The sequence below is a fragment of the Poecilia formosa genome, unplaced genomic scaffold (genome assembly GCF_000485575.1).
Source record: "Poecilia formosa unplaced genomic scaffold, Poecilia_formosa-5.1.2 Scaffold370, whole genome shotgun sequence".
NCBI classification, from domain to species: Eukaryota; Metazoa; Chordata; class Actinopteri; order Cyprinodontiformes; family Poeciliidae; genus Poecilia; species Poecilia formosa.
The window spans coordinates 5,845-33,746 of record NW_006800309.1 but is presented as its reverse complement, the minus strand read 5'-3'; the positions used below and the strand labels follow the sequence as shown (position 1 = coordinate 33,746).

The 27,902-nt window shown below is 43.0% G+C and overlaps 1 protein-coding gene across 1 annotated transcript; it reads right to left on the bottom strand.

The window, feature by feature from the left end:
• Positions 1 to 217: 217 nt before the first annotated feature.
• LOC103154012 (protein SOGA1-like) lies at positions 218 to 27,902 on the bottom strand. The gene is made up of 22 exons (XM_016662371.1): positions 27,846 to 27,902; positions 27,036 to 27,059; positions 25,657 to 25,719; positions 23,614 to 23,781; positions 22,330 to 22,483; positions 21,349 to 21,898; positions 20,019 to 20,325; positions 19,614 to 19,841; positions 17,413 to 17,547; positions 15,451 to 15,573; positions 14,649 to 14,879; positions 13,914 to 14,015; positions 13,610 to 13,777; positions 8,459 to 8,611; positions 7,966 to 8,091; positions 6,176 to 6,243; positions 5,234 to 5,375; positions 4,494 to 5,099; positions 3,941 to 4,199; positions 3,631 to 3,849; positions 2,347 to 2,765; positions 218 to 1,185 (listed from the first exon to the last, which is right to left on the bottom strand). Exons 1-22 carry the CDS (start codon positions 27,900 to 27,902, stop codon positions 1,051 to 1,053), a joined length of 4,437 nt encoding a protein of 1,478 aa, XP_016517857.1. The 3' UTR covers positions 218 to 1,050.

Here is a 27,902-nt window from a genome sequence, read left to right as displayed (position 1 = left end):
AGGATGACAATACAAGTCTATCTCTGGCCGTCTGCTTCAAAATAAAGACATAATTTCTATCATCGAAGGTCAAAGTCATGGCTTTCATTTCACCCACTTTGTCTGTATTTGCTGCCATTATTCATTAAGAAAGACGGCACCAGAAAACCAAGCCATAAGATACATTTGCTCTCCAGGAACACTGGTTAAACATTGGTCTCTATAATCATTTCTATGGTTTCATTTTTTGAGCCGTTAGGTACCAACATTCTTCATTTTAGTTCAAATCTGGTCTTCATGAAACGCACGGCCCAGTGGTTTTCAATGTCTTCCTGTGCTAATAAGACACGGCGTATACCACTCTGCTATGTGTCATTAAGATGTGGCATTTTTTTTTTATCTGTGAAGTCAATTGTGCAAAGCAATCCGACACTGCGTGGCGTGTTAAGTGTGGGTCCAACACTGTGAAATCATCGAAACATTTAATTGTGTCTCGGTTTGCAGACAATAAAAATAATAAAAAACTGCTTTTGTTTCATACCCCCCAAAGTAACACATGATATCTAAAATAACTGCTCATTAAACAGCATGATGGTGGTAACATTATAGCATATCGTTGTGAATGTGTAGTATTAGCAGACTGATTGTAGTACCTGTTACTCTGATAGTTGGAGGTTGTGTTTTGAGTCCTGACATCATCATCATCATTATTTAACCTGTTGATTGGTATCTGTAGTGTTAGATGGCAGTTCTGGTTTCAGTCCTGCTGGTAGGTTTGGGATGCTGGCGCAGTCCTTGGCATCGGTCGCACGTCTAGAAACCGGAGTGGCGTCTCCGGTGTTCTGATTGAGAGAAGGTGGCAGTAGCTTTGTGTGGGGGTCCGGGGCAGGGGGCAGTTTGCGCTGTGTGCTGAGGCGGTGTGTTAATGTTTGGCAGTGGGCCTGTGTGCGTGGCAGGTTCTAGGTGTTTGTGTGCATTTGGTGCTCTGGGAGGTGCGGGGAAGCGTTTCCAAGGCAGTCGTGTTTGTGAAGAAGTGAATTTCCTCCGTGAGCGTCTTCGCTGGGAGGCTCGTCACTCGTTGCAGGCGTCTCCTTTCTCCTCGGCTCCAGCTGGAGAGTCCTGCGGACGGTGCTTGCAGTGGCGAACGGCTGCTCTGGACGATCGGACAAAGCAGGAGGACGGAGTAGCACAATCGCAAGGTGCCTCCTGGGAGACAGAACAAAGTCACTTCATGCCCACATCATCGTGCCATGGTGTACAGAACCTTGGAAACGTGTTCATACCGATTTAACCTTTGCACATTCTGTCATGTTATAACCACAGACTTTCATGTACCGTCATATTCAGTAAATCAGAATATATACGTCTCAGTGAGTCTCATTTGTCAGATTAAACGTATCTTTTGAAAATAATAACCTTTAAGCAGCAAACATGCTTTTCATTAAGCACACGTTCTTTGTTTTTAAAAAAAAAAGTTTTATATTGCTCTGATGTGATGATCTGATTTTAAGTGCCATGTTTTCATTAACTATAAGTGGGAAATGACTGTAGTTAGCAGAAATAAAAGCTCCCAAACACCCGTATGTGTAATTAATCTGTATGAAATGAGAGGCTCCTGAAATAAATGGGCCGTTCAGTAATACTCTAATTTTTTGAATGACTCTGCATTTTACTGGTTAGACCAACAGAACAAACTAAATAGTTGTGCTTTAGAATGAAAATGATACATGGATGTTTAAAAATTACAGCTGAAACTCTTGGGTTATGTCTGCACCTGCTTTTCATGTTGAGAAACTCAAACTTTTGCCTTAACAAATCACCCCCGGCTGATTCAGACTGGATATACATCATTTCAAGAGGAGTTTTCTAGTCTTTGCAAAGTTGACTTAATGCATTGATCTAAACTCTTTTGTTGTAGCCTTGGATGTGTTTTTGCCTTCCTTTTACCACAGGTCTTTTGACTGGTGCTGTAATCAATGCTCTCCTCCTCCTGGCAGTTCAGGCCTTCATACTGCTACCATTTTTAGTAAACACATTAAGAGCACTTTTAAAGCTTTCTTTCTGATCAGTCTACTGTATTTCTTGGTCTTTGTGATGCTGTTAGTTCACTGATGTCCTCAAACACACCTCTGAAAACTTCACAGAACAGCTGAATTCATACTGAGATTACACTACACACAAGTGGACAACAAGTACTTATTCCATGACTTTCGAAGACAATTGGTCAAAGTGGACTTTATTAAAGGAGATTTACCACATTTAGATTTTAAGTCCCTCTATAATAGGCTGAAGTTTATGGTTGTAATATGATACATTTTAACATGTAGTAAAAAACTACAAACTGCCGTTTCATTTAAAAGCACAAACCTCGGTTCCCGGTCCTGCAGCCACGCTGTTGCTCGTTGCTTCCTTCCCTCCTCCCATGATGCTGATCATCTCCTCCCCAGCCGTCTGCCTCAGAAACCGCTTATTAACAATCCTGGTCACGCTGTCGTTGCCTCCGCTCAGTCCAGCCAGCGCAGCAGCCCCTCCGAGTGTGGGTTCGTCCACGCTGCTCAAGCCACCCAAGACCCCCACGCCTCCGAGGACAGCGAGGGAGTCTCTCTGCACTTTCTCCACAGACAGGGGGGCTCCACCCGGGCCGCGGCTGTTGCACACATTCCTGAAGAACTCCTGCACCAGCCCTCCATACCGCTGAGGGTTGGAATCGGAGCCGCAAGCAGCAGCGCCGGAGGGTTTTCCGGCAGCGTGAGGCTGCCGAGCCGGGCTGGCCGTCTGGCTTGACCCTATAGCAGCGCAGGGATCACAGGTTTGGATTATCACCAACAGGATTAACTGAAGTTACTGTGGGTTTAAGCCAGAACAAAACGACAAGACGTTTGGGCTTTTTTCTGTTCCATCAAATTACGATGTTTCTCAGTTTGTTCTTATGTAAGTGTTACTGCAGGGATTGACCCTTTGCTCGTGATGTCAACGTCTTCACGTACCACTCCACCACTACGGACGTCAAAACATCCGATGTGCAAGTAAACTCTTGTAAAGCTTGTCAAAAAACAGACAGTCGAGAGCCTAATATCTCTTTTATTTAGATGATTTCACTTTAAAAATGGCTCTAGGGTTCTGCACAGTTGGCTGGACAGACAGACAGATATGGATGCAACCAAACTTGCCATTTTATTGTAAACCTTTGACAAGATATTGCAGTGTGGCGTAGTTACCCATCTATTCATTAGTAACCATGGAGAAAATGCTCCGCCTTGTACAAATAAACTTTTGCATGCTTTTAAGTCTGCTTCGGTGTTACGGGAAAACGCCGTTTATAACATAGTGGTATAAATCATGGGGCGTGAAACCGGCTGATTAAACAAACAAATATGTCAGGAGAGGGAACGTATGGGTCGCTTTCTAATCTAGCTTTATCCAACGTTTGTAAGTGCTGCCATGCATGAGCCCCAAATAAATCTGTGTTACTTCGGCAAGACAAATTAGCTCGACTTGAACAAGTGAAAGCCGTGGCTATACAGGCAAAAACAACTTGGAAAAACAATCCCTCACTTCCAACGTCGGTCATGGCGCCTCAATGTGATTGGGTGGCGTATTTTGCAATACTTGAAAGACGACACATTTACAGACCTAGATTATGCATCTCACCTATTTCACTCCTCCAAAGCGACTCTGTGCTTCCGGAGTGCTCCACTACGCTGAAGAGGCTGGAGAGGCCGTCGGTGAGGCCGTTCAGGACGGGGCTGTCCCTCGTCGTAGTGGAGCGAGCCCAAGCAGAGCCGCCACTGCCACCGATGGGCCTCTGATGTAGGCTCCACATGCTGCGGTCCCTGCTGGAGGAAGCGCCATCCAGTCTGGAAGTGGAACCTGAAAATAGCGATTTGCTCGATCATTCGTCTAAAAACGCTCCAAAGCACCAAACGAACTGGGCTCAGAGGGAAGTGAGGAGAAGTTTTACCAGAAGACACTCTCCGCTGTAGCTTAGGCGACCCATACTTGGGCGAACAGCATGGCCTCTCAATGCGGCTGTGCACTTTATCCAGAGATGTAGAAATCTGCCGAGTTCGGGCGGATACCAGCGAGGAAGTGGTTGCTGGTGTTGGCCGAGGTGACCAGGATTTGGAGTGCAACCCCGTTGCCCTGCTGGTCTCTGTCTGCAGTCCGATGCTGACACCCTGAGCTGCAGTCTGGGTGGACTTGTTGGACACTCCAACGGGCTGAAGGAAGTTTAAAATGTTTCGGATTAACCTTTTTACCTGGACTTTTTTCCAGTAGAGCTAAGTTTGCAATTAGAACACGGAGATCTTTCTGTCTAAATCAAACATTTATAACATGTTTTAATATTACATTTTATTTACAAAGCACTTTTCAATACAAAGACAGGCAAGCTCATTGAGTTTGGCTTCCCTGCTATGAAGTAATAAAGACTAAATTCAACAAAAACAGCAGGAAAATATTACACATTCAAAACATTTACTGGAACGAGAATGAAAATGAAGGAGAGACGATACCTGACTCCCAGGCTCCTTGCTGGATTTCCTCTCCAGAGAAGAAGAGCGAATAGCTTGCCGGACACAGTTAGTCATCTCCTTCATGTCGTCACTTAAGTTGGCAGAGATGTCTCCGATCTCCAGATCGTGGAAGGGAGAACTGGATGTCATCCCGTCCACCACCCTGTTAGCCGCGCCGCCGCTGACACTGCTGCTGAAAACGCTCGGCATCGACGTGGAAATGCTGCTGCCTCTGCTCTCCAGCAGTTCCCGGTGCTGCTTGGACAGCGAGCTGAGCCACTGCTCATAAGAAGAGGTGAACGATGAGGCGGGTTGTTGGCGCTGAGCATCGAGAGCGTCCAGTGAGGCCACGCCACCGTCCGTGTCATTCTGCTTCAGAGATGAACCCCCGACGCTGTATTCATCAGAATCCAAAGGCTCCTGGTATCTTCTCCGGTGCTCCATACGCCTCACAGCAGGAGGGCTGTAGTAAATACGGATGCCGGTCCGGTCCGGAGCAGTGCAGCTCCTCTGCACAAAGTCCAAGTCCATCTGAGAGGCTGCGGAGCTGCTACAAGAACCACTTGGACCATCCCAGGTTTTACAAGTGTCAGCCATCTCTGGGGTCTAGACCAGGAGACAACAGCGTAGGTTTAGTAAATGTTCTGACTCAGTGTGTTTGTGAAAGCAGTCACTATAAAAACCTCAACAAAGTTTACAAATTTTAGACCAGCAGCCGTATAAAAACCGCAGTTTCAAACCTCGTTGGTTATGCTGGTCCAGTTCTTCACGGTTACATCCCCAAACTCGGCTCCAGTAAAAAGCGGCATTGAACCAAAATGTGCTTTGTCCTTCGCACAGGAAGATCTGCTACCCTCCGAGTCCTCCAGTGTAGATTTGATCCTAGTCAAAGACGCAGTAACAGAAAAGTTATGTTCAGATGTCACAGTGACAAATTCAGTGTGATCTGCAAAAGTATTCATTCTTCCACATTTGCGACATTCCAAACCGCCCACTTCAGTGTTTGTTAACTTGGATTTTATATAACAGATCAGCACAAAATGTTGATAATTTGTGAACACACACTGATCGCGCCTTTTTTTTTGCAAGTGTTAGGACTGTGGAAAACACTAACGCTGACCTCTTCTGGGTTTATGTTAATGGTTTTCTTTTTGCCTATTTTCCGTGAAAGCTAAATTTGTGGACAACACACTTTTCCTTTTATTTCTTTTCAAGTTTTTTCATAGGTCCATCTGAGCTGTGGACCTATGCCGCGCCTCCATTCTTTGCCTTGGATTTTATTTCGGGGCATCAGTGTAAAGAGGTCTGACTAATAAATGCACCCAATGCTTATAAAAAAAAATACAGTACAAAGAAATCTGACAAAAAGTGAAAAGGATAAAAAAAATATATAAATATCTTTGTGAAGCACCTCTCTTACTTTATCCACCTGCTTATTTGCACGTGTGTAGATATTGTATATTTTTCTTTTTCATACTTTACTTATTTTTTACTTTTTAGGTTTATTTGCACCGTGAAATCATTGAAAAGTCCCAGTGAACTTGTTCAAACAGATTCTGACACTGATTTTGACTTTAACTTAAAGCACTGATGATGAAACGGCCATAAAAAGTGAAGGTGATGACAACTAATGACTTGTTTAAGTACGTGGTAAAGTAAGCATGACTGTTTTTCACTGTCACCTCGGCGATGCTGATCCGTTAACAACACCCGCCGTGTCCACAGTGGATTCGTCACCTGGAGGCTTCGACTGTGAGGGAAAAGAGAAGAGTCACGTTGAAAAGACTTGATCTAGTTTTTGCAATCAACATTTAAACGACCGCCATGACACGTCTGAGCATCACAGCTCCTATAGCATTTCATTGTGAGCATGAAGTTGCCAGTCGCCTCCTTTGGAGTTTCTAGAAGTGAACTCTACAATCAGTCTGTGGCAGATCGAGGTTAAACACGGATAGCTATGCTGAGTCGGTGGTTTTTGCACTGGAGGTGAGATCTGAAGCTAAGAAGCAATTTCCCCTGTGAGCGGAGGAGGAGAAGTGGAAGAAAAGGACATCTGCAAATGCTGTGCCTATAGCTGCACTGACAACCTTTTTTTACTCTCACTGGCAGCACTGTGCAGCCCGAACTATCCGAATAAACAGAAATCTAAATGCACAGCAGGTGCCTTTAATCTGCAAAAATACTTATGTGTAAAAATCAAAAACTGAAGTAGAGTAACTGACCGTCTTTGTTCTGCTTAAGTGTAATAAAGCAAGGATTACACTAAGTTGCCTGTTGGTGGCGCTACAACTGCATCCCAAAAGCTTGAAAAGGTCCAAACAAATGACACATTCATAAGACTTGAGGAAGGCAGAGCGTGATAAACGCCGCTATCAGAGTGGCTGAGACAAAAAGCTAAATGACAAGCTGAATCTCCTCCCAGTTCTCCTGCACAGGCCTGGAGCGAGACAGGATGACAGCAGAGAGGGGGAAGGAAGACGACGGAGACAGACGCGGAAGTGGAAAAAGCGAATGAGCGGACAGGAAACGGGGCGGGAGAGGAGGGGAGCTCTCTGCAGGCTGAGAACTTCAAAGATGACAGAAAGACCTTAAATGCACCTCTGGGGTTTGAGTCAGGCACAGAGAAAATCCCTTTAACCTTAGAATCCCCAGAAGGTCGCAGCCCGCCGTCAGCCCTCACTGACATGTTGCAGCAGATATGAGTGGCCATGTCTTTCTGCTGAGCTGAACTTTTACAGAAGGATCCAGAGTTGGATGGTAGCCAGATACATTTACTCTGTTACATTTGCTTGAGGAGCATTTTGGGAAATAAATACTTTTAGGATTATTTTTACTTACTCTGGACTTTTTACTTTTACTTGAGTCATTTTATTAAGAATTGTCACTACTCTTACTGTAGGAACATCTCTGGATACTTTATACACTGCGAGTAACTTCACTGGACGGAGAACAAGCTTGTTTAAAAAACAATCATCAGACACCAGCAGTTTCATCAGTTTTACGCTTGGAAAAATTTTTCTTTTGCCTGACTTTGTTAATTTGTAATTATACTATTTATATAAATTGTCTTTAAAAAAACAAACAAACTCAATTTAAACTTATTTTTATATTTTGTATATTTTGGTCCTTCTGATGCAGTATTTTTAACATATTGATTCATGTTTTGATCAGTTTACCAAAGACTTTTTCTACCTAAGTATTTTCTTGGACAGCTATTTTTTTTTTTTTTACTTTTACTTGAGTAAAAATGTTGTCAACTAGGACTACTCTTACTCAAGTACAACTTTTGGGTACTCAGCCAGCCTCTGCTCATATCATGGCATTAACATCTGTGCAGTTACTGTCTCTCCACAAAAAGATGAAACCTAGAGCAGTAACCTGAACCAGCAGCATCGTGTCCAGACGTCTGAACTCTGTCAGACTCTCAGAGTGTTTCTCACACTCACGCTCACATGGACCAACAAAGACCCACCCTTCGCACCTTCTCCTGTTGTGTGGCAGCGTCTCTCAGCCTCTGCTCCCACTGAGTTCTCTCCTGGCTGAACCTCTCCAGCAGCTCCAGCTTCTCTCTGCTCCAGTTCCTCTCTCCGATCTGAAGCTGAGCCGATCAACGGTCGGACGAGCCAAAGGAGGGAGATTCAAAAACAGCAGGATGAGTTGAAATCAGATGGTGGTGACGTACATCCATATCCACGTTTTTTTAAAAACTTTTTCTCATGCTATGACCACTACGTTTCCTCTTCCTGCGTCCCCTCAGCATGATGCTGCGACCACCATGGTGCCCAGCAGGCCGGTTCTTCTGGAAATCGCTGTACATCATTAACATGATTCTGTTTTCACTATTGTATCGACAGGCCCAATTCTAACAGCTGAAATATAGCCCATTCTGAATTCGCTGTGCGTTTGCAGTCTGCAGCATCAGCGCCAAAGAAGTCGTAGGTTTTCATGCTTAGACATCAGCTCACCTGCTTGGTTAAGTCCATCACGGCGGCATACGACTCGGCGAGGAGGTGCTGGTGCTCCTCACGCTCCTTTTTAAGAGCCACCTTCAGGTCAAGAGGGTCCAGTGTTTCAGTGGAGGAAAGTGCTGCTGTGGTTTTCCCGAGTTTGGTCTCAAACTGGAAGGTGAAAACCAGTAAATTGAGTCAGAGTTCTTTCGAAAAGGAAATGGGATTTTCTTTTTACTAAGCAAACATGATATCTCCCATTTCAGTGTCATCCACTAAAGTTATAAGACTCTAATTCGGTTCCCTGTTTATTTAATTTGTCGGAGATATTAATGTTTGACCAAACATGGAAAAAACTTGACTGACATTCTTTTTGCTGCGACACTTCACGAGATGCTGAAATGAAAACGTGTAAATGGAAGATTATAAGATTAGAAGTCAATTTAAATTAACAAATAAAAGGCAATGTATGAATTTATTGTTAAGTATGAAAAAGTGATATTGAGAAAAAAATAATTTTGACCTAAAGAAATAATTATAAATACCCTCTAATTCTTCTGCTCATCCGCGTTAGCAGCAAAGCTGCAGGTTCGGCCCCATTAGTTCAACATAGTTATGATTTTTCTTCTAATGTGGACTATTATTTTTGCCATTATAATCATGGTAATTGGAAATGTGTCATAATTGGACTGAAATGGAATATGCTTAAAAATAACTTTAATTTGCTTAGTGATTAAAATAATTTATACTGGCTTGTGTTGCCTAATTGCACTTTAAAATCATCCGGTCGGCTTTATAGAGTGAAATATTGGAGATGGGAAAATTGAATAGAAAATGGGAGAATCAACAGTGTTATAGGTTTTAATAATTTAAATTACAAATAACTCATAAGAGGAAGTCTCAGGATAGCAACATGTCTCATCCTGTATTGGGGTATTTGTGGACTTCCCTATCATCGCCTCTCTTCCTCTTTAGCCCCGTTTCACTCTGTCCTGTCCTGCAGACTTCTCACTCTCTATTTTGAGCCGCATCGCCCCTTTTTTCACCCTCTCTTCTGTTCCGCTGTTGCAGATTCTGTAGGTGGAATCCCCTTAAATATTTATGAGCCGTTTTACATTTTCTTCTCAGCGTCTGCGTCTCGCGTCTGTGCTTCTGACAGTGCCGGCACATCGGCCTGACAAACGTGAAAACTCAAATGCCCACACGCCCACACCCAGACCTCCCAGACCCATCAATCGTCTCGTTGTGCCTCGGCCTGGCTGCCCGACTCGGCGGCATCTATGTGTGGTACTAATGAAACTGTCAGACAGCCAGTCACAGTGAAGCACACTCTGACCGAGCCCAACTCCCGTCTCTTACGGCCGCGCAGTATTTCTTATTAATGACGAACACAGCTTAATGAGCCCCACAAGTCAACGTGGTTTACTGCAGAGGTGCTGAGAGGGAGGCTATTTCACTGGATGCCAAGTGTTTACAGACGTGTTTGGGTCAAAACCCGATACTTACTGTTTAGCAACTTTAACTGTGTTTATGGAGGTAAAATCTAAAACAGTAAAGTGCTTCTGGAAAGGAAGGAAGGCAGCGTCTGGATCTTTACCAATAAGTAGGACGTACTTGTCACGTTTATGAGTAGATCATTTTTTAATATAAGAAAACTTGCTAAATTTGGTAACATGTAGGCCTAAGAAGCTGTTAAGTATTTTTTACAACATCCCCAGACACGTCTGTGATTCATCATGGCTGCAGAAGAATGAGAGAAAGTAAGACTTTAGAAGACGACAGGAAAGCCAGACGTTTTAAGGGAAAGTTTTATCCATCATAGCTCGTAACCTCTGTCTGCTACGGAGCATGCTGGATCTGGAAATATTGACTGTTGGCAGAAATAGCTCTCCGTTCTCTAGGAATATACACGGGGACAGATGTTTCTCCTTTGCTTTATAATATTAGTAGTGCTGTTTTGCTGTGACTGCTAAAGCAATATGAATTAGTAAAACCCTTTTTTTAAAAATCTATTTAACAACTTGCAGTGATAATGTTCTCTTTGCAGAGGTACTATGTAGGGAACAACAGTATTACTGTAATTAATGGTCTAATAAAAGCACAATCCTGTGAGGCTGATAGCACGTCTGGCCTTTACATTACATAATAATTAGCAAAGCTGGTTAGTTAATCAAAAAAAATAATCAAGTCAAGCAGAAAGGGCTGAGGATAGAGTTACTTCTGAACCATAATAAATGGAAGATTGATGCATATTGATGATTTTGATGATGTCACTCATAAAGATGTAATGTTTACTTGTTTCTAAATTGTTGGTGTTTTTTGATTACTTTGTATTTTTGTGCTTTTATGATGTGAATCACTTTGAACTACTTTGTTTCTGAAATACAATAATAAAGCATATAAACTTGACCGATTGAGCTTTTCCCATGTTGATGTTAGAACTATTATTTTTAGCTGCAGATGTATCCATACGCCAATATAGTATAAAAAAGATGTAAACGGTTCTCCGGTTAACCTTCACAACAATCGAATAATTAATGGTTTACTAAATAATGGTAAGTCCTAATGAGACACACTAGTGATAAAGACATGGAACTAAAACAAATATGTATTTTCAGAGCCACAAGGAGACATTGGTAGGCATGTTTCTAGTTAAGCTGCCTGTGTTTTATCACACATTAAACAAACAGAGCAGAATGTTGCGACCGCATTTATTTTCAAATTAATATAGCAGATGTCCGCCTCCCTTCATGAGAGAAGTTAATGCCACAGATGTGATGAATGAGCAACAAGAGCTTCCAGCTGCTCAGCTTGTCATCACAGAGATGTTTGTAACAATCCCACAGTCAGCAAGGATGACTGGGTAACCTGCATGAAACAATATGAGGCAGCATCAGAAGGGAGGCCTCAGGCCTTCACAGGTTGGAAGAAAGCTGCGTTTGTCCTGCAAGCGCTCAGGGATCCTGAGATCATCTGTACGCTCTCTGACCGGGTTTGTCTGTCAGGTCGAACAGTGAAGATAATTTCCTGTCAGGCTGTTTGACAGGGAGGACAGTGTTTGAAATTGAGTTGACTTGTTCAGTGAAGCAACAGCTGGAGGACCTGCTGCGAGTTGCCAGGAAGTCTTGGTACTGATGTGGTCAGCTGTTTGTCATAAGGCTACACATGCACACGCACACGCACACGCACACACACACACACACACACACACACACACACACACACGAAAAACAAACACGTGCACACACTGCACACTTTACAGTTTGCATCGTTGGCAGAGAAAAGATTACTTCCAAATGTGGCATCTAGACGAGAGCAACACCCACTCACAGACACGTCCAAGTGAGTTCACATGGCAGGGAAAAGCCAGAGGTGTTCAGGTCTGCACAGACAAAGCAATCGATCGCTTCTTTACAGATTACAATGATTTGAATTTTTAAAGAGGTCTCGATCGGTCTCCGGTTTTTCCATCAGTGTTTTTTCTGTCTCGTACATACGGTTTAAAGATACGACAGGTGGTTTAAAACCTTTACACAATAATGCAACTATTTTTGTTTCAGTCTCCAAAATTTACTGTAAAACCTCTGAACATTACAACTTACATCTAACAATTAACACTAAAGAGGTCGCTGTCAGGGAAGGGAAAATCGTCTCGTCTCTCTGAACTCAGGCTCTCGTCTACGACTGGCGATCAGGAGACAAATGATCTGGCTTCCTAGAATGAGGCCTGAGTCGTCGAGATTGGACCAATGATTAACGACGGCTGTCGGTGTCGGCGTGCGTCTGTGAGCGTTATTAGATTGGTGTGCTGAGAGAACCCCGATAACGCGGAGAAAATCCTCCACTGTGGATTATGTTTAACTTACAATGTGGTGACACGTGGCTTTTTATAAATTTGTTTATTTATTTATTTTTTTAATCACAGAAGGCCGATGCATATGCATTTTTTACAGGTAAATGACGTCGTAGGGACTTTCGAAGCAATTTCTTCCTACAGGCAGGTTAAAAGGCAAAATAAAACTCTCGTTGGGGTTGGAATATTTCTAAGTGACCCTTTTCACTCAAAATATTATTTGCGTTTAACGTATTCACTATCTAACAGTGAAAACTGCGCAAAGAAGAGAGAGCCACACCCCCGAAAAAAACAATAACACGAAATACATGCGGGGCAGAAAATGCACATAATCAATTCCTAAAGAAAACCGTAGACATATCTGACCTGCAACTTCATATCGATTATGTCCAGGACAGAATATGCATTAACATATATACAAAAGGAAAGAAGGATGATATCATACAATTAGCTCTGTTTTAATAGGCCTCCCTGTCGGCAATAATTTATCTCTCATTCCTCCCCTGCCCCATTACACACAGGCTGTGTTTTATCCTAGAGGCTGTTAATTAAAACTATTACAGCTTCAGCTGCTGCTATGAGACAGGCAGCGAGACAAAGACAATCAAGAGGGGGAGGAGCCAGTAAAATCCTTGTCCCAAAGCCTATAGAGGAGCTGGAAAAGGTTTTACAGACAAATAAACTACCTGACCCCAAGGTCCGCAAAAATGTCACTATGTTTGTGTTTTGGAGATATGGTAAAGCTGGTTTAGTACTAATCATAAAAAACATTTCTTATTTTATGCTTCTACACCCCATCTTATCACCTCGCTCAAAAATACAGTTTTACTTCCTGGAAGAAAAACAAAAGTCTGCTCTGAATGTTCAGCCCTGCAGTCAAAATTGTCGAGCTGGACTGATTCACAGGGGGCCATACACCCATCCATCCATCCATCCATTTTCTGAACACCCTTGTCCCTCAGTGGGGTCGGGAGGGGTGCTGGTGCCTATCTCCAGCTAACGTTCCGGGCGAGAGGCGGGGTACATCCTGGACAGGTCGCCAGTCTGTCGCAGGGGGCCAATACACACTCGTGCAAATTCTAAAATTGTATTTTTTTATGCAACCAAATTAAAACATGACTTGTAAACCCCCCTTGAACTTCAACAATCCAAGATAGCTAGTTACCTTCCATCTTTCTTGCATTTGATTCTCTCCAGCTCTTTTCTGTTCACACAAGCTTTGCTCATCAAGATATCAGTAAAAAACTAAAAATTGTCTTTGTCAAACTTAGTGAATTTTTTTTTTAGACTTTTCTACAGCAGCTCTGTTCTGCTACCTGCGTGATGAGGCTCTTTAGTTCGGTTCTCTCCACCTCCCATGATGCTTTGGCCTTTGCGAACTGCTGAGTAAGTTCCTGGGAGCCTTGTCTCTCTTGTCTCAACTCTGCACTCAGGTCCTGCAGAGCAACCTTTAGGTCTGCCAAAGTGCTGCTCACAGCACTAGACTGTAACAACACAGACAGATCTAGTAAGGTTTTAGTCATGCACACATGTCACTGTGAGAGCAACATGTAAGAAGCTGTTCAAAACGTAAGTCAATGCATGCCCTATGCATTTTTGTGTGTGTGCTGGTCTGCTTGCCTTTATGGTCGGGCTGAGAGGCTGTTCGTCTGCAGAGGCTCTCTTGTCCGCCTGACTCTCCTCCTCCTCCAGCAGCAGGTACAAATCCTTCAGGCTGTTCATCTAAGGAGCCAATGAAAGAGCAGAGTCATCTACACTCCTCTTTCCAATAGTTCCTCAACCAAAAAAAAAAAAAAAAAAAAAAAAAAAAAAACACATCCAAAATATTTCCTATTTCATAGCCTCACATGATAAATTAAATGATTTAGAGCCTTTTTTTAGGGGTTGGTGTTTTATATCTTGTCTTAGTTTTATCTTGTGAAAAACACAGCAAACACTTTTGATCTATTATGTGAATAAATAACGTAAAAACCATCAGTTCTTGTAAAACAGGATAAAGCAATGAAATTGCAACTTGGAAAAATTGAAAATGACGTCTTAAAGCTGCAGTATGTAACTTTTACTTATTTTTTCTACAGATTTGTTAATGCAGTGGTTCTCAAACTTTTTCTTCCCCAGTGGTTTCCAAACATTTTCTGCGACACCCCCCCCTATGGATTACAAATGGCTGTCTGGTTGAAACGACGCGTGTGAGGGGAAGGGAGGGGGCATCGACTCTTTTGGGGGCAAAATGAATGTATGTAGCTGAAAATAGACACCAACATCGGTAGCCTACAAGGTACTTGTTAAGCTTAAGGTTCTGTATTGATNTTACATACTGCAGCTTTAATGTTTCTACTCTCCATCCACTCATACCTCCAAAACATCTTTCCCCTCTGCATCCTTCTTGCAGCCCAGCCTCCACTGCTTGAGGAAGCAGCGCAGTTTCAGACTCAGCAGCAACAGAGCCTGTTTCAGGTGCTGGGACTCTTGAACGAGCAGAGTCCTCTCCTGACCCCACAGCTTCTGCTGAAGTCGAGCCTGCAGGCCCAGGCTCTGAAGCTGGAAGTCCCGTCGGAGCAGGGCCTTCTGGTGCTCCTCCTGGAGCTGAGAGGGGAAGAACGTAGACAGTCAAGTTCAAGGCTGATGCATCACTGTCGCTGTCAAGCAATCCACAAATCTGGTCATTATGGAAGATTAGCCAGAAGAAATCAACAGAAGTCCCGTTTTCAGTTTGCTACAAGCCAAAGCGGGCGACACAACAAGCTGCATCACATCAAAATTAAACTTTTTGTCCTTTGTGCAAGACCATATAATTGTGACGGCAGAATCATCCTGTGGGGATGATTTACATCAGTGGAAACAGGCAAGCTGCTTAAATTTAGAGCAAAAAGCTATAGAGACATTGATCTTAGCCACAAAATGAAATAAAATGTAAACAGTTCAACACTTTTGCAAAGAACTGTAGTTAGTGACCAAGAAATTAAAAAAACAAAGAAGGACACAGAAACCACCCGAGGTTCTGCTCATTCTTGAGAGTAAACCCTGAAAACGTTGAGATTCACTTTGGAAATAATAAAACAGAAAAAGAGTTCAAGCACAAACACACTGATCCAACAGAACTAGATTTTTGGGGCAAACGTACTATTATTATTGTTTGCTCCTCCTTTAAACTGACCTGTGAGAGTCTCAGGCTGATTCCTTTGTGGTTCTGCCTTTCTCGCTCCAGCTCCTCCAGAGTTCCTCTGGCTGACTCCTTTTCTGTGGACAGCTGCGCCTGCAGGTCACTGAGCTGGACAGACTGGAGAGAAAAGGAAATGAGAGATGACAATTATAACGAAGGGGAATTAATAAGTAAACATGTGGAAAGAGCAAATAACTGATGGAGAAGAAGTGACTAAGGAGGATTTACAAGAAAATGACAAAAATGGACCCTTTGGGTAAAAGAAAAGAGATGTGCCTCTTCACCTTTAAATCAACCCTGAGCTGTACAAGTCTACTGTAAGTCTTCACAAACCTCCTACATCTGTACTCATGCACTCTCCCATGGCTCATTTAGCTGCTGAGTGAGTGCAATCCATCGACCCTCCACTGTACCATGAATGTCCTTTTTTACCCTCCCCTGAGCTTGGCTCTCTACCTCCATCACCCCCAACCAAGAGCAACTTCCCACTCGTAAGAGAAATTACTTTTTCTGTTACAAAATGACTCTGGTGCAAAGAAGTATATTGAAAAATTAGGAATTAATTGATACAATATTAATTTCATTCACATACTAGGCATTTACGTGAAGAAATAGAGTCCAAATCCAGTAATTCCAATGAATATGACTATAAAAGAATATGAGTTTATAGACATATTTGTCCTTTCAATCATAAACTGAAGCTGAAGGTTTCAGGGGGGAAATCTGAGTGGAAGAATACATCTGTGCTGTCACACTAAAACCTGTTGAACAGATGGACAGACCAGGTTTACTTTTTTGACCCCGAAGCTCACCACTAAATACCGATTTCTGGGTTTTTGCCATCCTCTGTTTGTCATCGCCCTCCACTTATCTGCCTCTCTCGGTTTGTTTTGGTGTTCCCTGACCTATTCACCCTCATACTCGTGGATAAAGATGCAGATGCATGAAGCCCTGGTTGCCATGGAAGCACAGCATAAAAAGGTCAAGCAAACAACGGTCTAGTCTTACTCCTGGTGCCACTGCTGGACGGTGTGGTAGCTGTGCCGATAAAGTTTGTCCGACACAGAGCGGCATCTCACCCAAATCTTCCAGCTGGCTCACCCATTTGCTGCCGTACCATTGAAAAGGCTTCGAATAATTAGTTTATATGGTTATCAATTATTTCTATGAAATGCTTATAGAGATCTAAATCATAGTCAAATTTGAACTCGTTAAACCAATGCGAAGATATAGAACTAAATCTGTTTGGTTCTATGACTGCAAACTATGACTTTAAAAGCATTATATTTCAGCACTGTAAAGAAAGCAAACACACCCCCTGCTTCTCTGCTTAGACATCCCACAATCCTGCTGCGCTGCACCATTGTCAGTGTCACTTGCCCAAGCAAATACTACATGGCCCACCTCCAGAATCACATGTACAAATGGCGACAACGTGTAGATAAACATGGGTAACTAATGTCGGCCCGATTTTGCTTATGGGGCCGATAATCTTCAGCACTCTGATGACTGCTCACACAAACACAGCTGCCAATTTGTAGCTGCCTGAATATGTAGCTACTGTATTTTATGGATCCCGATGTAAAGTGGAGTCGTTGTAAAGCGACATTAAAGCACAGCCTCTTTCTCTTCTAGCTTCATAAATGATCTTGTCTTGTGAAAGTAAAAATATAAAATGTTTGGAAAATTAAGTGCACCTCAGAAATCCTAGATACGTACAAAGTACGTAAAGCATGCAAGTGCTTAGAATGTAAAGGCGTCGTACTTTCTTTTGCTTTGTTTGGCTAAAGTATTATTACGCCGGTCAAAGTTTTACGCTTAGGCTTTTGGTGTGACCTCCGCTGCTGTCTGGTTAAAAAATGGCGCTGGCTTTCAGCCAAGAGATGCACTGGAGGCGGACATATTGGGTCTCCAGTAGGAGTTGTTTGCTGTCATGTTGTTCATGATTGAGCGTACCGTGGAACGATCCGTCTCCTTCTCCTGCTCCGTTTGTCCAGCTGCCCAATTTTGCGAGTCGTTGCTGATGGATTGGCTGCTCTGGTAAGTGTCATCTTTCTCGTCTGGATCTGATTGGTCCCTATAATCAGGCTGCTGCATGCATGGGCAAGTTAATGAAGAAGAAGAAGAAGAAAAAGAAGAAGAAGAAGGAAGAAAACACACAAACAAAAAAATCATAGAGAAAAGATGTAGAAATGAGGAAGGAAACATTTTGGGAGGGGGGAAAAAAATTGAAGGTGACAGAAAACATGACAATAATAAGAAAAAACAATACAACCAAAATGGTGTCCATCAATGAGACATCAAGAAAACTAGGGGAGAAAAAACTTATGGGCCTCACAAGACAAAGAAAAGGATGTAGAGGAAGAAGAGCTTGGTCAAAGAGGAATATGAAAGTGTGGAGAAAAGAAAGAAAAGAACAATGGAGGGTAGAATGAACGGCTGAGGGGCAAGGAGGGAATGTTTTTAATGGAAGAGGACACAGAGTAGTGCAACAGATGGCAATACAGGGTTAAAATGGGAATGAGCGATAACAAAGGGGGACGGAGGGAGAGAAGGAGAAGAAAAGAAGGAATGGGAAGGGAAAGAGAAGGAGTAAGGCAGTTAGGATGAAAGGTCAGAGCGAAGGGCGGAGGGAGCAATAAGGCGCAGAAGAAGAGAGAGAAACGAGTGACGTGAAGCAATAAAAGGGACGAGTCGCAGCAAAAGATGTGAGGGGCGTAAGGAGACGTCAGAGAGAAGCAAGGTGATGAAGGAAGGAATGGAAATGAGCATGCGTGAGTGGTGGCAACAAAGGTGGTGTGAAAGGTGGGAGAGGAGGCGGGAGGGAGCCAACAGCAGAAATCGATCGGATATGGAGCCCATGCAGACAGAAGGAGGGACAAGAGAGGGAAGACAGGGGAGGAGAGATAGAAGGGGTTGGAACTGGCCTCTAATGGAGTATCGTCACTTGAATCTACCGATCATTTAATCACACCTTCTTAAAAACCAATAAGCTGGACCAGATCAGAAGAGAAAAATGATTTTACAATGCATGACTCTTTTGCTATTGAATCAGCTCTATGAAAACTTTTGCGATTTAAATGCCATTATCTAACTTTACTTAGAAATTTCAGTAGATTATTCCATCTTATCAAACCGAATTCCCCCATTGGTGAAGTCTAAGAAAAAAATGACGTCCATCTGTAAAGTCGTGTAAAGACAAAACAATCTAAGTTAATTCAAAATCTCTGCTGAGTTTTATTGTACTTTCTTGGCTCATTTATTGAATTTTACAATAATAAGTTACATTTAAATTTTTAAAAAATCTCCACCGAAACACCAATATAGATCTGAAATAACTTCAGCTTGCCTTTACGTTTTTCAAACATCTGTGCAGGTTCCAAATCCAGCCAGAAAATAATAATAAAAAAACCTATTAAATGTTCTAATGTTCCCTCTGATCCGTTCTTGATATTTCAGAATCTCTAACTATTTCTTGTAAATTGCGTTTGCAGACCCACAATCAAATCATCCAGTTGTCATGACACAAAAGAAACAAGAACCACCAACTAAGACTTCACGATGCCAAACTCCAATAAAGGTAGACCTCTCATAAACGATCAATATTTGAATATTTGATAACCTCTCTGTCCAGGCAACTGGCTCCATTTGAGGCTCCAAGCAGCATTAAACACAGGTTAGGAGGCATTAAACAGCATGCAGAGGACATGCAGAGTTTGGTTTTGTTTTGCTTTTACGCCAGCAGCTCATATCTGACTTAATACTCTGCAGAGACCGGAATGCGTCCCACAGTTTTCTGGCCTATGCATGATGAGCATTGGAAATTGTGAATTTGGATCAACAGCAACTCCGATTAAACAGCTGATATGGCCAGGATGTTGCCGCAGATCTGAGCATGCTGTGTAAATGAATTTTTGCTCTGTGCAAAGAAACTCAAAAAGAAAGCAAGGTGGAATGGGACTGAGAGAGAAGTCGGCCAAAACAATGCTTAGGCACTAGAACAACAACAGATCAACAACAAAGAAACTTTAAAAAATTAAAAATTAAAAAAAAAAAAAAAAACATACTTGAGAAATATAATTACCTAAAAATTCAATGAATCAAAGCAAAACAGTGGTAAGGAGTGAAGGAGAGGACTGTGCTTCGTGTATTTTTACCTTGTGCTCGACTTTGTTGTCTTGTCCGTCTCCGGAGCAGGGGACGGAAGCGCAGGGAGACGCTGGAGGAGAGGCCCCTTCCACCTGAGCGTCTCTGCCCCCAGATGGAGGTTTACCCAGGCCGTCCACCTGCTCTACAAAGGCCTGCAGCTGGGTGTGCAGGGCCTGAAGCCTGCTGGTCAGAGCACCAACCAGAGGACGGTCCGCCAAATCGGAAAGCTCCGAGATCTGAAGAGCGGAAAGCGCAACCTTCATCACACGGCTTGTCGAAACCGATAGAGGGGATCAGGTAGTGTAATAACGAAAATGTATTTTCTGTCGTCGCAAGAATTTGATAAATAGATTTAAAGATGAATAAAATTTCACGTGACGCTTTCAGAAACAGACCGAACGGAGGGCGCGTACCTGGCAGTGAGGCTGAGGTTTCTCCAGGTCGCACGGCTCTGCTGCCTCATTGCTGCAGACCTTGTGATACAGCGAAGGAGAGGAGGAGGAGGACAGGCAGTTGGACTCGGGGGAGGTCAGCAGCTGTATGGCAGTGGAAACCAAACGAGCCTGGTCCCTCATGGCCAACAAGGCATCGCGGTCCTTCTGCCCCAGGCACCCAGGGAGCGGAGTCGTTGCCTCAGCGTTGTCCTCGATCTTCTTTTTCTGTTCGTCCATCTCCTTGGCGTCGTTCTCACCACCCACTGGCTCTTTGCGATGAGGCGGGCTGACAAACAAACAAGAGGGGACCTCTGTTATCACCTATGTAGTCGTTACCGAAGTCAATTTGTGTATCGAAGGAAATGTAAAAAAAAAAAACAGAAAAAAAGAAGTGACTAAAACTAAAGAGATAATTTGTAGTTTTGGTTCAGCTGACACTGCTGTTAAATGCAACAACTGAACGAAATTACATAGATGGGATGCACACTACATCTGCAAACCGGTCATAACTGATGTGTTCTTACTGACAAATATCTGGACAAAACATTTTGGCTGCTGATTCTCAGCTGAATCTCTGATGTAAACAAAAACATATAATCCGATAATACTGTGCAGATCATAGTTACAGGTCACTGATTAAAGGTTTGAAAGTGCAACTAGAGGATACAACTTGTTACAACATATATATCAGTAACTTTGGCTTGACACGATTTTAGATAAAATCCAGTGTCAAGGGTTGAGAAGCTTATTATCACATGCCATCACAGTGATACCAGACCACATCACAGCAGCTCTACAGTCCTTCCATCCCTTAGCCAGAATCAAACGTGGAGAAGCAGCATTCAGCTTCAACGCTCCTCTAACATGGAAGACACTTTGAGAAAACCGCTAAATCTTCACGTCTTGTTAGGGCACGGCGGATGCGAATTGGCTTTTTCAATACTCTGGTACAACCCATCAAATGGTGGCATTTATGTTTGAGTTGTAGATTGTCCCTTTTTGAATAAAGTGCATCAATGAAATGAACCAGCTGAACCACTGAGTTCCTGCAGGTCAAGGCTAAAAACTTGTCTTTGATGAGCAGCATGTGGAACATTGGTCAACAATTTGATTTTGACGATGACATTTGATCAAATCTAATGTTTGTTGCTTGTTTTGTAATTTATTGATATTGTTTGTATGGTGCATAGCACTTTGACCTGCCTTGCCGCTGAAATGCGCCATACAAACTGACTTGAATTGAGAGAGACAGTCGTCCCACAATAACAGCATGCTGAAAGAAGCATCGGAAAACAATATCCAAACATACCTGAGAGGGAGGCACTCAGCCGAGTCTCCTGCTTCTGCATCTGTCTCCAAAGCCAGCCTCAACGAGGAGGAGGAGGACGAGGAGGAAGGAGCGTGGTACGAGGCGAGATCGCAGCGCTGCAGGTTGGACAGCAGCACGCGGTTCTCGTACTGCAGCTTCTTCAGTTTCCCGCTCAGCTCTCCCACCTGAAGCCTCACCAGCCTCAGTTCCTCCTCGGGGGTCGGCGTGTCGGTGCTGATGAGCACGGCCCCGTCCTGGACCGAGTGGCTGTCGTTCAACAGCCCGTCCGTCAGGGACATCAGCGACTCGGCGGACAGCGCGGACGTCGCGGGCGGGAGTTCGGATTTGTAGCGGTTGATCTCATTCATCAGCAGCTTGTTTTGCTCCTCCATCTCGATCAGAGACCTCCTCAGCAGCTCGGCCTCCTCCTCCACAAACTGTAGGTGTCTCTGGAGCTCCATGACGTTTTCGGACGAGGCCCCTCCGCCAAGCACCACGGCCCCTCCGAGCCCGGCCCCTGGACCAACGCTGGAAAGTTCTTGGTGGCCGTCTAGGAGTAAAGACAGTCGTTTCAGAAAAAAACTTGGAAAAAAAAACAAAAAAAAACTGTCGACAAAATTCTGAAAGAGAAAGTATTTAAGATTTAAATAGATATAATAAAGATTTTCACATGAGGAAACAGCTGACAGATTTTAATTAACAGTTCTAAAATGTGTCCTGGCACCTCGGCTGAACAGCATAGGACGGCAAAACGGGCAAAACGGGGGAAAAAATTGCTATTGATGTTAACAATGTGTAAATAATTGCACGGTCAGTGATGAGAATGTGAGGTTTAAGTTTCATCTATTGGTGATGTGTGTACCGTATGCAAGATGTGCAATATTACTATGTCAATTGACATGACTATATGTTTCCTTATTTATTGTTTACTTTTTAATCGAAGGAAATAAAATAAAATTAACAACTAATAGGACTAGCCACCTTGTGAGCCCTTCATTTCGTCCATTTCGGCTCGGAGTCCCCTGTTCTCCACCTCCAGCTCCACGATGCGTCGACTCAGCAGGTTGGCCTCCTCCTCCACTAGCTTCAGGTGAACTCTGACCTCAGCTTCGCGAGTGTGTGGAGAGTCGGCAACCTGAGACGAGTCAAACAGGGCAAACAGTGACCTCAAGCATCTCGACGCATGTTTGCCTGAAAATGTTTAGCTGAGAGTCCGTTTGCGTCGCTCGCACTGTTCAGTGCTTTCTTTTTTAACTCATCTGGTATTTATGCCTGCTTTGTTGTGATAAATGTTGTTAGTAAACCGTGTTGTCTGTTCAGATGCTTTTGAAGATTTTAAGGAAAATAAAAAGTTAATACACGCACGTACAAGCAATTAAAATTCTATTGAGTTGTTAAGAAAAAAAAAATCAGTTTAATAAAATACAAAAAGTTTGAGTTTAGCTTTAAAGTGCTTTGGTGGTTTTTAAAGCAATGCAACTTTCCCTCTGCAGGGTTTTTCTCAGGCACACCCACCGGCATATAATGACCACATTGGCCTCTTGAGTGTTTTGTGGGAAGAAAAGAAATGCAATAGTTTACCACTATAATACACTAATGCTGTAATGAGACTGTTTACCAAACCACAACTTGTACAAAACAGCCAGCAAAGACGTAACATTGTTTATGGAGTTCCCACACATTTAAAATGCTAAACTTTTCCAGATACAATTTTTCTTTGTTGTCAGGAAGGAAGGAAGGAAGGAAGGAAGGAAGGAAAGAAGGAAGGAAGGAAGGAAGGAAGGACGGACGGACGGACGGACGGACGGACGGACGGACGGATCCAACAACAGAAAATTGTTATCATGGGAGACAAAACAAAAGGAAAGAAGAAAGCAGGGAAAGATGGATGGGCAAAAGGGAAGGAAGAAAGGACAGAAGACAGGAAGGTCACAGCAAAGAGAAAAAAACAGGGAAGGAATCAGAAAAGTCTAGGAGGGAAGGAAGAAAAGAGGAAATAAAAGCAATAAATAATGAAGGAAGGACAGATGAAAGGACATTCACACATTTGAATAAATAAAGTCTGGAAAAACAAATATTTTTCAACATTCTTATTTTCTGTCTCCATACTCAGACCTGGAAAACGCGGATGTTAAATTCCATACTTCTCCAAACTGAGTTTACAACTATTTACTACTCATTAGGGTAAAAGATAATCCTCCATGCTTCCTTTTCATATCGTGCAGCTAGCAGCCTTTGAGTCCTCGTGGTCCGTCCTCCTCTCACCTCCTCCACGGTGAGCGAGCTGTTGACGTCTCCGTACAGAGACCTGTACTTGGCCAGCTCCTCCTTCATGGCCTCGCTGTCCTTCACCAACTTGGTCAGCTTCTTGCACATCAGGGCCGACTCCTCTTTGGCAAAGTGGAGCTGACACTTCAGGTCTGAATTGTCTTCCTGGAGTGACATGACAAGAGGGAAGAAAAGCACTGGGGTGACAACGACAAAGACGCTACGCTCCCTGATGGCAACTCCCAGTAATTTCTGTTTCTGATTCATGGTCGTGTAAAAATGTAAGACCACCACATCGTTTACCAAAACGTATCGCTTGAATCACTTGTGCTTGTGGTGCCGTGGAGAATACATCCATAAAAATAAATAATAATAATAAAAAAATAAATAATAATAATAATAATTACACACCTACGTGTATAATTTAATGCCCATGGAACATCACAGCCTTTTACTCATCAAACCTGAGTGTTTACCACTTTACAGAGAAAGGAGTTGCATATATAGAGAAAGGCCCTTCATGCAGTTTGTTAGACGGGGAGGAACAGACAACCTGACAGCACAGATATACACAAAGCATGGCACAACAACAAGCTGACCAGTCAGATCACTTCAACCACAAGATTGCTCCTCTTTGAGCCTGTAGCATTTAAAACTAGCAAAACGAAGTCCTGAGCTTTATGAACTTCAGCGCTTTAGATATCTTCACGTCGTCTTGGACGAGAGCGAAAAGCCTCTCCGACAAACTCTTTAAACTTTAAAGGAAGACATTTCCGAAGCTCTGTCTGACCGACATGTGGACCGAAGCCACTAAATGGTGAGGTCAGAGTCCTGCTGCGTTTGTATTTTGCTTGAATTACAAGAATAAAAAGCTCTTAGGGGGAAAACATCAGCAAACACACTCATTAGTGGTTTGTCTCAGACGTCATCTATCATCTGCAGAGACTATTCGATACCTCGACGGCGAGAGGAACATAAATGTGCTGGCAAATTGTCGAGGAAACGTCTAGTTCGGCCTTCTTGTTTTAAAGGGAAAAAAAAAAAACTCTTAAATTTGAGCCTAAATGCATCTTTCTCTAATCCCAAACCCGGCTGCTCTTGCTGCAGCTGACCTCAAGTGACCGAGTGCACACATTCCCCAGCAGCAGCTCTGTGGCTGTTTGTTTTACAGCCCGTGGAGCGCTTCCAACCACATTAAACGAAGCGAGGGCAGCTGAATCTACAGCCATTTATGGTATGTGGTTTGAGAGGGGAAGCCAAGGCACGTCTTGGCGGCGCAGCAGAGACATTGGTGAAAAGAAATACCTGCAAACACTCAACGCGCTTCATTCTGCTGGGTGTTCACCTCGTACATGTGTGACTTTTCTGACCTGACGACAACAGCTAGTGCGTCCTGGGATGTTTCAAAGAGGGACATGATTTCTTTTGGTAGTGTTTGTCGAAGTGCGACTTCAATGATGCTGACAAGGGAGACTGAATATAGAGCAAACGGAGATTAAATCCTGTGTTGAAAGCTTCATCTGTTACAGCCAAAGCAAATTAAAATTTTGTAATTAGCATACTTGCAAGACAAAAAGAACAATCAGAAATAGAAAGGCAGAAGACATGGAGGACATTTGCGGACAATCATCACTTCTTGAACAGAGACACATTTATCAGCCATGTGCTCTGGTTGTGTGGCAGTCGTGATTTGGGGTTACAATACAATACAAGGCATCGTAGGACCAAAAATTAGCCATTCTTTACGTTTCTGAAGTTAAAACACTGATGTAAAACTTTTTAATTAGAATATAATGAGTGGCAGAGAAGAAGCACCAGCAATACCTTTGTAAAAACTAATTTACTTCTTGCTCACTTTCCATTCTATGGTGTGTGTGGATGCATGCCGGATCAATGTCCATGTCTTTGCAGGTTTAAGTGGCTTTGGCTCCCGAGACAGCGACGTGTTTCTCTTATCGATTATTCGAAGCACTCAGAGGAACCGCCCTCCAAAGCAGTGAGTGTGTTTCCCCCCTCCCCCCATCCCAGTTAAAGCCTCACCTGTGGAGCAGGCTTCTTGTCCGGTTTGTTGCTGGACCGTGCTCCTCTTTTCTTCTGGGAGTTCTGCAGCAGAGACAGAATGACATTCTCATTAGCAAGCTGCACCTCTTCGATTCTGTTAAGAATAAAATCGGTCAGAAACAACAAGCATTAAGAGAAACGGCAGCAAAGAGGCTGCTGCTTCTGTTACTAAAAAAAAAATCTTTGTTGTCTTCAAGATCTTTTATTGGACACTAAAGTGTGGGTCTAAGACAAAATGTGAAGAAAAAAATCTCACTAAATAGCAAAATGATAAATGTATCATAAGAGAGAGTCTTTAGTTTTTTTCACCAGGCTTCATGTCTCGCTCTTTTACATATTCATTTGCTACAAAAAACTGATATTTATGGGGCTCCAAAAGTACAATTTTAGAGATCGAAATTAGGGGGGAAAAACCAAAGGCAATGCTTGAGAAAGCAGACAAATTAGATTTCTCAAACCTTGCATATAAAAGTGAAGGAATCGTCAATAATTAACTATTTATGTTCCCCTCCTTTCTGCTTGTCTCTCTAACGGTGCAAACAGAAATCGTGTGTCAATCAGAATAGGCAGATTTTCCTGCATTATTAACACCAACCATTATTGGTGTTAATAATTATTAACACTTGACCAGCAAGCCAGAAGCTGAAACATCTGAACACACCATATAGAAGTCATAAACACTCTTTGGTGTGGAAGTTCCTACTGCAGGGTGAAGCTTAAAGTTGGCCATTTGCCGCATAAGTGAGATGTTTAAATATAAAGCCAGATGACGTCCACAGAAGTAAGAAGCTAGATAAAAAATAAATATATATTTTTTTATATTGCAGTTTATTGAGGGAATGAGACGGCAATACTTTCAGCAGAGGAATGCTGGGCAGAGGACAGCAAAGCTGCTCTGTTCAATCCGTATGAGCTTTCCATTTCTGGGAAAGCTCCCTCTTGATCTACATTCAGGAGGGAATACAGATAGAAGTAATGCTGGACACTGTAAACAAGATAACGACAAAATATATGATGCTAAACCCTTGTAAAACAGGGTTTATTTTACTATAAAGACACAAAAGATACTAAATTGGAAAGGTGATCACTTTAAAACAACTGCCCCCCTATAGAAGGGTCATAATCCCTTCTTTGCTACTAATATAAACAATTAATAGCTACTAAAAGGGAAGGTATTAACACATTTTCAATGTTGTTTTTCTGCCTTTGTTGTAACTGTTTATGAGAAATTGGAATAAGCCCAAATTTGTACAAAATGTTTACCAAAAAAAAAAAAGAAAAAGACTGGAAAGTAACCTCAATGCTCTGATTTGTGAAGTTCCATTATATTATTTTTGACAGCTAAAAGCTTTCCCTACCTGATCTCTGATGAAGAAGTGCCACTTCAGTTTTCATTTTAATGAAAGTGCTTCTAACAGGAAGCCAAACTGGGAAACCTAAGCTGTGTTATTCTTCTCCTGGCCTTGGTTAAGACGTCATTGCTATGGCGATGCTGATCAATTCCATGGCGATCCTAATCACTGCAGGGCCGCTGATAAGAGCGCGGACTTACAGCGCTGAGGTGGAGGTAAGGCCTACAGAAATGCTGACACACACACACACGCACGCACGCGCGCGCGCGCACACACACACACATACACACACACTGTCTGTTCATCCAAGCATTTGTTCTGCCCAGTGAATCAGACTCTAATCAATCATCATTCCTCCTCTCAAAAGGCAAAAACAAACCTTCATCATGCAAACACACACTGCACATACTCTGCAGTGCAAGTAACCAAGCTTATCTGGCTCAGCACGTTTCCATGGAAACAGGCTACTCTCTGTCTCTCCCTCCCTCCCTGTCAGTCTCGCTCTCTGGAGCTCATCAGCAACAACAAAAGGAGGAACGGAGAGACAGGTGAAGAGGGTCGAGCAAGAGGGAATGGCAAACAGCTGTTTAGATTATGATGGAAACATGAAGTTAAAATAAATCTCCTTCATCATGATCAGAGGAACAGCAGTTAAATCAGCACAGGGGCTTTTTTTGTCTGGTTCTCCGTCTCGCCATCGGTCTCCACCTGCTCTTTCTTCTTCACCACCTCATCCTCCAACAGAAAGCCCGATTCCAACCACTTAACTTTCCATCTCCTGCTGGGGTGTCCTCACCATCGCCCGTCCCCTCAAACCCTCTCGGACACCAGTTTGTCAGGGGGCAAACGGGCTATTAGCGGCCCCGAACCCAT

Excerpts from the sequence above, each read along its gene's own strand:
- LOC103154012 (XM_016662371.1), bottom strand. The coding sequence starts at position 27,902 with ATGGGTTCGGGGCCGCTAATAGCCCGTTTGCCCCCTGACAAACTGGTG. Across the intron at positions 6,244-7,965 it reads AACAGGAGAAGGTGCGAAGG|TCGAAGCCTCCAGGTGACGA; the intron begins GTGGGTCTTTGT and ends TTTCCCTCACAG. Across the intron at positions 1,186-2,346 it reads CTGCAGGACCGGGAACCGAG|GAGGCACCTTGCGATTGTGC; the intron begins GTTTGTGCTTTT and ends TCTGTCTCCCAG.